The following is an 11,809-nucleotide window of genomic DNA, read 5'->3' as shown; positions in this document are numbered from 1 at the left end:
TCATGCTCCGAGATAGCATGAATATGGAGTGAAAAGGGAGACTTGAATATGATCGCCTGGATGATATTTTTTTGACTTTGCATTGGTTAGACAAAGTTAGACTGAAACTGTGGTGGTAGGGGAAAGTAAAAAATATGAGCCTGGCTAGGCCTGAAATTTGCTTGTTGTGATGTAGATATCAAGGGAAAATCTGCTTAGATACCATAAAACTAGTTTAAACCTACTGAGTGATACATCGAATATGTATACAGCCAACCATGTCACCGTATGGCTGAAGTCTTTGTCTGGCAAGCACACAAACGTGCTCGATCGTTTCCTCCTCCAGCCCGCATTTTCTACATCTGCTGTCACTGACCAAGCCTTATTGCATATGACGCCTTAAGCCTGTGTAAAGTCAGTATAACCGCCATGAGCCTACAGTCCTATCTTTTTGATGATAGGAGTAACTTTGTTAGCCTTAAGTTTGTAAGACCTTCACATGATCGTTGACATTTTGCAGTCCACGCCTTTCTCGCTGGGTCGATCATGTGCACCTCTCACCTTCTCTCAATCTCTTCTATGAAGCAAGCTTCATCAGCTTTTTCATTCCCATCTATTCCCATATGCCCTGGGACACAATATAGATGTATGCTTCTACTCCTTCAACTACTTTGTAACCATCGGTTCACACGTGTAACGCCTCGTCCGCCATTTGGGCACCCTTGCTGTTTCGCTGTAAAACGCCAATGAGAGAGAGAGAGAGAGAGAGCGATAAACCCCACGCCCACTCCAGCATGGATAAAGTGAATAAAGTACTGTCGGAGCCTTCTTCACTCTCTCTTCCACGACAACTTGCATGTTTTCTCCTGCAGGGTCACCCCTCCTAACTTAGGCCTGGTCCAATTTGGGGCCTTGTACTTCTTAGTAAACAAAAATTGTAAGTCCTTAAAGCAGAAGAGAGCGACCCACCAATTAGTATACACATAATTTCAGGATGACGATCTGAGTGGACCATGTCCGTCTTTCTGTTGGAACGAAAACTCGTCGCTCAATTTTTGAGATGTCTTGCTGAAATTCGGTGCGCGGGTATATTTTGGTGTCCGATTAGACATTTGACGGAACCGACTTCTTAGAGGAAGGGTAGCCAATTCATTTCTTTCTATTTTGAATTAATTTAATTTGGTTTGTATTAAACAAATTCTTAAAGGTCATACATTTTATCATGCAAAGTTGACAAATTTCATTGAACATTTTTTTAAATTACGATAAATTCATGCAATGAGCAAATATCGATTAAACAACAACAAGGTTTATGTAATTTTACAACAACGAATATTAAAAAGTAGGTGAATTAAAAAAATCACAAAAAAATTACAACAAAAAAGGAATAAAAGAAAAAGTTTCGCGAAATGCAAAACAACGGTTGACGGCGTTCATTAAGCAAAAAAAAATTATCCTTTATTCTTCGTTTTACGTTCTTTTGAATAGGAATTCAAGCAGATTCGAATGCAAAATTAAAAAAAAAAACAAGCTTGGGAAAGTTTGTTGTTGGAGTTGTAGGTTCTGTGCGCTCGACTGCCAAGCCATGTGCTTGCACTATCTATGTATGTAAATATATTTGAAATGCAGTAGACATGCACTTGGTTTTATGTATGTATGTTTGCAAACCCTCTCACATGCCCACCAAAACCCAACTGCTTACCCACTCATTTGAAAACACAAACGATTCTTCTCCATACTCTCTCTTATAATGCTCATCAACTCGTTGCGATTCAATGCTGTATTCCAACATTCAGCAGAATTGCGTTGTCTTTGCATCCAAATGGCGGCTGTAGTGTTGTTGGTAGGATTCTTGTGCGGATTACGTAGTTGAACACCATCGACAACGTCACCTAATTGCTGCTGAGTTTGTTCCAATTTGCCTTGCTTTTGTTGTTGTTGTTGTTGTTGCACATGGCTATTGTACCAACATGCCTCGTTACCCACCGAAAGGCTGCGTTGACGTGTTTCAATGCAATGGTCCTGAAACTGCCAATAATTGTTGGTTATTTGGCGGTTTGGTGCCGACGGCGATGACGATGTGACGGTGTAATTTTTGGTGCATGATGAATTTGCATGAATGGATGAATGAAATGATGTTCACGAGTTGCAGTTGAATGAAATGTAATTATAGTAAATATGATGATGATAATGATGATGATTGTAATGTTAAATGTAAGACAATTGTTGGTGTTTAAGATTGTAGTGGTTGTTGAAGTTGTAGTTGTACATAATTGTTGTTAACGTCATTTTGATGAAAGCGCAACCGAACAAAAAGAAAAAAAGAAAGAAAATAATTAAAAAATTTAAATTATAAATTTAATTGAAGAATTAAGTAGTTTAAATAAGTAAATACTAGGACAAATAAAAAAGCGACAGATTAGTAGTTCCATATACATATACATAAGCCCATACCTATGCTACGTAGGAATAGGACTAAGTAATCCATTAAAATTCATTTCAAAATTGATAAATCTTTAAAAATAAAGTACATCTTCTTCGAAGAGACCAGACATAAAAAAACCTTTGATGGCAATTATTTTCAGATGAGGACTATGGAAAAGGTTTTAAGGACTATGATTTCCGAGATCCTGGAATGTGTGAATCCCATTGAAAGGATGCCATCGATGTGCAGCTGGTTTCTGTACTTGTCATTGCAAAAGCCATAAACGTGGCAAGCCCGTAGGTCTTTGCGACATATTTCACAGTAGAAATAAGTATGGAATATAGCCACGTTGTCGATCTCGGACAGAAACTTCGCTGTCGTTTACGGCTGGTCAACCAGAGCCTTTTCAGGACCTTCAGCTTTTCATACATCTGATATTTCACAGCTTTCTCTATAGTGGCCTATATTTTAACCTTTCGTCACTCCTTGTCAAATGTGGTTTGGGACAAACCAGTTTCTGCGTTCTACAACCTTTGTGCTATTCATGACCGCCTCTACTGCATGGGTCTTCAATAATTGCAAGTTATGGCCGTTTTTTGTACGCAATGAGAGCACCATCGCGCTATTGAATGCAGGCCCCCGATCTACTCACTTGATTTTGGTGTAATCGTGTTTTGCTGGAGAAAATAAGCTTACGTTTATATTCGATTTTATATAGTTATACACTTTATAAATCTTTCTTAAAGTTTGAGTGGAAAAGACGTCAAACTCCTGGGTCTGTATTCTCACTAATCTGATTCGATTTAATGAGACCCTTAAAGATTGTTTAAAATCCACAACCGTTCCACCTGCTATCTGCAGGGAATATCTTATCCCAGCCTAGCAATTTGAACGCTGTTTTTCTGAAGCACTCGATGTCTGCATAGACATTTTTCGCCCTGAGCATGTTCTATTTACAGATCTCTACACTCGTCGCAAGACGCTTTTGTTTCCGCAACTTACCTTAGCTCAGACGGGAGGTAAGAATAATCAGTTTTCACTCCACCATAGCGGAAACTAAAGTCTTTGATAAGGAGACTGCTCGGAGGTTTTGGGAAGTTTTATCAATGTTGATGGGATAATGACCCGCTACGTTCCCGGAAAAAACAGTCGTTAAGGTACTAGGCCAACCTTCTCGTTAACGATTTGTTATGACCACATTGAACCTTCTAGGTCATCCAATATTCTCCTTCCATGAGGAAATCTGGGTCACCACAGACCTGTGGGCCTGTCGAAGGACTCGCCACAAGTAGGTGGGGTTGACGATAAGGTTGAAGAAGCTGCAATTAAGCCGTCAACCCCTTAAAAGCGTTGCGCTAAATAATCCCTTGCATCCCTTGGATTCTTGACGGTCCTCAGAAGTGGCAGCCAGAGACGGATGAAGCTACAGTAGCAGCATCATTGGGTTGTCCAAGTTTTTTTTCTAAATATTTCTGGAACTTGGTCAAGTCCGTTGCCGAAGGGTTTGTAAAAGTTACTTCCTTTTCTACAATCTTTAGGAGAATGCTGAGGATCAGATGGGAATGGCCTCTCAAGGACCTTCCTGTGACACCTTGATATGACTTGTTTAAAAGCTAATGTTATACCAAGCTTACTTGACGTTGGCTCAACATATGTTGTAACGATACAGATACGGTGGATCTGTCGTTTACATCTCTACTTCCACAGATATTGTGGTGCGCATTGGCATCCGTGCTAACGAGAAACCTTTCTTTACATCGTCATTAATTGCCTAGTCTTTTAAACTCTTCTGGTGGAGATTACATGCTGTAGGCCATTTAATAGGATGCCAGGATAAAAGCCTAAGTATACTTCTTGTTTCTTTATGTATAGAATATATGATTGTTTTTTCTACCATGACTGCTGTTTCCACTCTGTTTTTCATCTTTGCGTAGAAAATCCCGAGTACCTCAACGCTGAGTCCTGAAACCTTTGTTACGGATGGAAGTCATTGCTTCTGTAGGGTAGTTCGCTCTTCGCCACTTTATTGTGATGGAGGTTTATCTCCATCACTCAATCTCGTGTCGGTATATTCGAGTTATGGCGCTGCATAGACTTCAGTACACTGGAATCTATTGTTATGATTGTGCCTTGAAGGACTATAACAACTTTCTGCAGCCGTTTTAGGGTGCACTATTGTTGTAGGTGATCAACTTAACTCTATTGTATAATACCGCCGAAGCAAATTATGGTATTTGTTTATTTGTTCCATCATGCACCATTCTGATCATGACACCAATCAACACATGTAATTTCTACAGATCCCAACTTTCGCTAGGCTCAACAGGATTGCTGCGATTTTTTACCACTACAGTCAGGAACAGCCCTTCATATTTAGTGAAAAGCCAATTTTTCATCTATAAGTTAATTAGGTAGATTATAAAGTTTCCCAACCATGAATATACTCATGTTCCTAAAGAGGGATTTTTCAATGGAATGTTACTTTCATAATGCCGCTGTTTGTGCTACACAAACGTGATCAGATCTATTCTTCATTACCAAGTTTTGGGGTACGTTTTTTAAGCTATTAGGCATGCAAGCCAGAAAATTATTATCATGCTAAATTGTTTTTATATACAAAATGCTACACCGAAAGAAATTAGGCTAGTAAAAGCAACAAATCTATTTTTTTGTTCGTGAATTAAAAAATTGGTTAATTCAACCAAGTTTTTTGACAAGAGAAAAAATTTGTTTAGTCATTGCAACAAAAGAGAAATTATTGATCTTAAGTCAAAAATATTCTGTAAAAATGACAGATTCTCTATTAATTTAACTAAATTCTTTTGTCAAAAGAACTGGGTTCTTTGGTCAATTCAACAGAGAACTACTATCGATATTATGCAAAAACAGAAAATAGTTTCAAAAAGAAACTTATATTTACGGCACTTAGATGATCACGGTGCCATATAAATCTGTGACATATCAACAGAATTCGCTGTTATTTCAACAGTCTTGTCTCTTGGTGTTATTAGGGTGACAACAATCATTTTTAAATTCACGAAGCTATGGCTTATATATGATGCAATTCTTTTTTGTTGATTTGACTGTTGAGACAATCAATTCAGAATCAACAATTTGTGCGAAGTTGATTCAACAAAACTAACAAAATTTCGGTTGGGTTGACCGGTAATTCGGTTGATTTTACCAGCTTTTTTCTTTCAGTGTATACTTGTTAATAAATCGAATATGCGTTTTTGCAGAAGACAATAACAAAATACAATTCATAGCAAATATCTACAGAATACTTGACAGCAACAATGTAAACTATGACTTCTAAATCAAAAAAACCTCACCAATAATTCAATAAAAATTATTCATAAATATTGTTGTCCCGTTCTTTAATTCTTTCATATTAACTCACATATACATATATTCAAATTATCTAGCATCATTAATTACCTTTTGTTTACGCGCCTTTCGTAACATTTTGACTCTCGCCGACGCCTGTCGCATATAAACATCCGTTGGCGAACGTCCATAACCAGTTGGTGCCAGTGGTGCACTCACTACGCCCGCCTCACAGCTAAGACAATCATCAATTTTCAATATCGTCTCTTTCGTGCTGCAACATTTGAGATTCGTTGGAGTTGTTACATTCTCATAAAGACTTTCATGTGCACACGCGACGGCAGATGGCGACGGCGCATCAATATGAGTTTGTGCTTGTTGTTGCAACTCAGCCGTATTAGGCACTTCCTGTTGCTGCTGTTTCCCCTGTTGCTCTTGATACCACACTTGCTGCTGTGCCGTTGTTGCTGCTGCTGTCACTGACGCCGTCGCCGTTGCTTCAGCACCTACTTTTGTAGAAAATTTCATTTTATTGTACTTAATGCCACTGGAATGACTTTTTGATTTGCTGCTTGCAACAGCTTGCGGCGGCACAGTTGCATTCATGTTGTTCGCAATCAGCGTGGTTCCACTTGTGGTAGTAGCAATGGCTGCCATTTCCTTTTCCTTGTCGCTGTTACTGTCATCATCCTCATCATCTGACTTAATTAGTTTGCGCGGCCGATAGCGATGCTGACGTCGTGTATGGCCATGCCCATGACCGGTGCCCTTTGCACTTTCGTGCAACGTTGAAGCAGCAGTGTTGCCGTTTGACATTTTTTTTATTTTGCTGCCACCACCAACAGCGTGTGCTGACGTGGCGACAGCAGCGACGGAGGCGGCTGTTGTTGATTTTGATTTGCCCTCAGGGCTGACAGTGAGGCGGACATTGATTGTTTTGCTGCCACAATGCGGCACCACCACAGACTTGCCAATCGATTCGTATATTGTGTAGACGATGCCGACAATGTCATCCTTTGTAATTTTGCCATGATGTCCATCGAGATCATAAAAGGTGAAAGAGAACTGTAAAGGCTGTGTTGATTTGCCACCTTCAACTGAAACATCACAAGTGAACTCCTGTAAATGAGTTGAGAACAAGAAAAAGTAAGTTTAAAGAAATGAAGAAAAATAAAAATAAAAATTGTAAAAAATTAAGAGGGAATTAGGAAAACCGCTGGGAATATTTAGATGTACAGAGTCCGCTAGTCCGCCTACAGTTGCTTTAAAATATAATAAAAAAAATTTGTTTCAATCACAAGTGCCACGGTCATGAATAATGAAGTCTTCGAGCATCGAAGCCGAAGAACTGTCGCTGGCCTTTTGATTTGCCGAACAGAAATGTTTGAAGAGGCAGGGTAGAACGATAACTACCCTCATACGTATTGCTGTACCTCATGACTAACGGTCATCATTGATTAATTGACGATTTACCGTCTATGCGATTTAGCTCGTCAGAGGTTTGGCGCATGGGTGCGAAAATGCAGACTAAACACATGTACACCTATGGTTCCGAATTAACAGGGTCGGATCTGCTGTTTACTGAGTCGATTCAGAAATAAACATGTACATATATCCAAAACGCTGCCAGTGCAGCGTCTTTCAGGCGGAAATAGTGGAGTAAAACGCTTCCTGCTGCAGTCGCGTCAATATATATATTTGTTTAAGTAAGGCAATAATCCCACAGCACTTCATCAAAAAGAGTTCTGGCATGCAAACCAGCTTTGGAGCTCAAGCCTGCTAAACATCTATATTGAGTTACCGATCATAAAGAAGTAGAAGATAATGGTAGAGGTCCGAGTTCGCTTTGTAGAAATCAAAAGGAGACAGGAATTACATATGATCCATCATGCAGGAAAAGCGCCGGCCGGCAGAAGTTCTAAGACCATTCGCAAATCCAGGACATATGTACATATAAAGTTGGCGATATCTCAAAAGAGAGAAGACTTAAGGCTGGCCGGTGCATGAGGACTTCACATAAACTGAATGAGGCCGTAGTGTTACCAGAATTTTGTTTTAACGACCAAACTGAAAAACTCCATCAAAAACCAGGACCTATGTTATAAAATAACTCCGTCCTCTTGGCAAATACTAGAAGCTTCCTATGACTTAAGCCCCTTGCTGCTTCTAAATCTGACAGCTTTATCACTCCTAATAGCTGGAGTCTTGGCCTGGCAAGCGCAGGGCACGAGCACAGAACGTGCTCGATCGTTTCCTCCTCCAACCCGCACTTCCTACATCTGCTTTCACTGACTAAGGAATTGCAGGCTACATTAAGACTGTTGAGCACGTGTTATGTTCATGTCTTGCGCTTACGTGGTCAAGGCTCCAATTACTAGGAGCATCAGAGTTGCAAGATCTTGCGGCAGCTTTTAAGCTAGGTCCTAGAAAACTTCTAGTATTTGCCAATAGGACGGATTAATTTTATAAAATAAGACCTGGTACCTAATTGAGGTGTTTCCGTGTGGTTGTCAAACAAGTTCTGGTAACACTTTGAACAGATTCAGTCTATTTGAGGTCTTTATTGGCCGGCTAGTTCATCGAAGGAGTTCCTTCATCTGTCTCCCCCAAGCTTCTCCTAGACTCCGCTTCCAGATGCGCGTTACACGAGCATATTCTGAGCCACTGCGCCTTTTTTCTTCTAATTTGACCATACAAGCCCCTAAATTTTGAATTTCGCTGACTTCTTTAAAAATATTTTGAAATTAAAAGAAAATTTTCTCCCACTCAAAAGTTTATTTACACTCTTGCTAACTTTGCTAGACGCACGTACGAAATTTTTTTGACCGATATACAAGCTTTCATACGTATCTACATATTTCAGTACGTTTTTAGAATGTCATTTCAAATTTGGCTTTCCTTGCAATTTCATGCCCCAATGAACTTTCTATGTTTTACTACAGACAAAAATTCTCAAAATGCATTAAAATATTCCATTGCACGCATAATACGTGCCTTGTTGTAGTACAAAATTTCCAATGCTTTTGCATATTGAAATAAATTTGTTAAATTTTTATTTATTATGTACATTGTCGAGTTCAATCAGAAAGTGAAAAAAATTTGGCAGCAAGCCATTTACGATTCAACCAAAAATTTATGGAAAATTTGCATTCCTAAGTATGCTTGTTGGAGATTTTTGCATCGTTAATTTGTAATTTGGTCATTATGCTTGTTTTTTTTTATTAGCGCTTAACGTTTCGAGAGATTTTATCGGTTTCAAAAATTTTGCGACTCGTCTCTTATTTTGATTACCTTACATCGAAATGGTTTGTCGATTTTCTACCCTTATAGACGATAGAAAAAAAGGAAGAGATTTTTAAAGCCCCAATTTTGAAGACTACAAAATACATGCAAATCGGGGTAGTACTCGATTTCATCCAATCATGTTGCCTCATGTTCGGTTCGTCTTACTGGTTTGTCAAATATAATATGAGGAAATGGTGTTTGCGAATAGTCAACTTCACAGATGTCCCCGTCTTCCCTCCCTAGGAGCATTTTTTTTGGCTCGTGGATGAAATTGATCGAGGACTTAGGAATTTGGGAAAAGTGAGCGGTGCCAACATCCCTGAGCAATGCAAACGCTCCTAATATGGGGAGTATATTATATATCCCTTTTGCTGCTCAGACCCTTAGCTCTGGGTCTATTTGATCCACATAAATGATATTTGGAATATGAATGATTATGAGCCAGGTCTAATAAATTTCGGAAAAATGGACAATACCATATTTCCTCCCAAAGGGATTACATAAAGGTGCAAGCCAGACTACTAGAAATGTGCAAAAAAAAAAAAAATCGACACGCATCGCCTCTTCGCCGAGAGGAGCTGCCAATATACAGCGGGGCGACCCCGCTTACAAAACTTTTTTCTAATTAAAAAAACTTTCATCTAAATTTTCCACGTTGCTTTGAACGGGAGTTGAACCGGAGTTGAACCCACGATCTTCGTTGTGGTAGGCGACCGTCAAATCTACAATCTATTCAGCATACAAAGTGCTCCATTTTGTAGATTACATTGAAGCACAGACCAGGTAACAGTATTATCAAGATATCCAACTATGTCATCCCAAAGTACAAAGGCCTTGCTGGCTAGGTCAAGCTATGTAAATGGACGAAAACCTTTCGGCCTAGATAGTATTTATATTCACACCCGTATTCGGAAGCAGAGGTAGGGGGAGGCCTCCTGTGAGTTTGGAGAGACAGATGGAGGAAGATTTCATCTACCATGGTACTTCCAACTAGCGTCAGTTATCGCAAAATGTTGTTGTGATTGTTGTAGCGATGAGGACACTCCGCGAAGGTTTTGGGCAGTGTTATCGGTGTTGATGTAAATGCTGGCATGACTTTTTACGAAACGGCTAACATCGCCTAGGCGGTTGAGTGCCATGTAATGATGGTGACAATTTGCAATCTCTTTACCGTCATTCCGCCTGAATTACATGAGAGATGTGACTCCATAAATGTGCTGTTACTTTACCAGCTCATATTATGGCGGTCATAGCTTTGAAATTTAGAGCAAATTCAAGCCACTGTACTAGATCGTATGCAATACGAAGGGGATTTTCTTTCGCTTTGAGTCTCCCTTTGGGTCAAGAAACGGTATTTTATTAAATCTTTAACAGACAAATACTGACTAGAGGTTTTGCGTGTGAAGTGATGTCGACATTCCCTAGCTGAATGAATAAATCTGGTACTAGCCTGACCGTTATACAATCGATGTTATACGAAACTCTGGAGTCTTCTAGTAGGGCTGTTGCTTACAATCAATTAATTTGCTTATTGTTCCGATACCAATTTGGTTTTTGTTGGGAGCCAGTCGAAGCCAAAGTAATATTGTTGGGAGCCATAGGGAGCCAAATGAGCAATTGTGTGGGCATCTTTTTACCAGATCATTCCGGTTGGTTGCCACACTCAAAATGACCGAGCTAAGCTGAATTCTTCAATGCTAGTGCCGATTGCCATTTTCAACCAGTCATCGACAGTTGATATTAAAACAAGTCTTTCTATTAGGAAAAGGAGATTCTAGATCTAAAAGTTGAAGAAATATAGAAAAAGATCACGATCATTAGGTGTCTCTTGTTAAGTTGGTTGCAAGGAAAGCGCTGTTTCTTCGCGAGATCACTAACCGCGAAGATAGTGTTCATAGGCTTTGCTAACCGTTGCAGCCATGAATTTCTGACAAAATCGTGGGATCTCTACCCTTTCCTCTGCTGCCACAGGCAGATCTCGATTTGAATACTTTCAAAGGCCAAAGTACATTCATTCATTGTTTTTTGGCAGCTTACCCACTGAGATAGGACGTAAAAACAACGCAAATGTTTTATACAAATAATATATATAAGTTTAATTTAATTAACTTTTTGATCTTAAGTAGTTTGCATAGTTCTATAAAATTTTCCAAAATCACATACATTTTTGCCGGCAAGTTATTTCAGTTTGGGGCAGAGCTCATGCCACCCGCAGTTTCACAGTTATAGCCAAAACAAACCCCACGTATACATAAATGTAGCAAAAGTACACAAAGCCCAATGAAATCTTTTAACCATTCCGTAAAATTGCAAAATTTATTTGCTTACTAAGGCAAAAAAGCTCACATGTGGTCAAGCGGCGCAGTTGAAGTGCTCTTTGTTCGTTGTTGTTATTCTTAAAATTTTTTGTTGTTTTTGATAAATTTTCATGTAAAACGTGAGCAATGCGTCACAGTGAATTTTGCACTAAACCACGCAATTGGTAGCTGGATTATTTGTATGGAGCGAAACTATGAGATGGTTGTGGTCAAGTGGTCAGTGGAGTTTTGGACGTGACGTTGCCTTACTCGCAGCATGGTGTAAACAAAAGTCGGGTTGAATTTTTGAATTTATTTACGACAACATTTATACAAACATGCAGCACTTTTGCTTCAGAGGAAGCTTACACATCAAGCACTTCTAAGCCCCAATTCAATCAAATGCGATTTGAGTTTGTTTTGTTTTCATGCCAGAGCAATTGCAGGCTCCACACTTACCCAAAGTGGGTATTTGCTTGATGTTGCAATCAATGAG

The 11,809-nt window shown here is 39.3% G+C and overlaps 1 protein-coding gene across 11 annotated transcripts in view; it reads right to left on the bottom strand.

Annotated features, from left to right (window-relative positions):
• Nucleotides 1-11,809, bottom strand: part of nkd (naked cuticle) — a 299,338-nt gene that overhangs the window by 6,857 nt on the left and 280,672 nt on the right. For 10 of the 11 annotated variants that reach the window (XM_067787373.1, XM_067787364.1, XM_067787365.1 and 7 more), the window contains 2 exons: nt 5,843-6,850; nt 1,682-2,007 (listed from right to left, as the gene is read on the bottom strand). In XM_067787373.1, the coding sequence (XP_067643474.1) occupies nt 1,682-2,007; nt 5,843-6,850 (1,334 nt within the window). The remainder of the gene's footprint in view (nt 1-1,681; nt 2,008-5,842; nt 6,851-11,809) is intronic. The other variant, XM_067787370.1, reaches the window with a different exon arrangement.

Source organism: Eurosta solidaginis, chromosome 5, assembly GCF_040869045.1.
Source record: "Eurosta solidaginis isolate ZX-2024a chromosome 5, ASM4086904v1, whole genome shotgun sequence".
NCBI lineage: Eukaryota > Metazoa > Arthropoda > Insecta > Diptera > Tephritidae > Eurosta > Eurosta solidaginis.
Note: the sequence above shows the minus strand (reverse complement) of the source record. Positions and strands in the feature narration are given on the sequence as shown.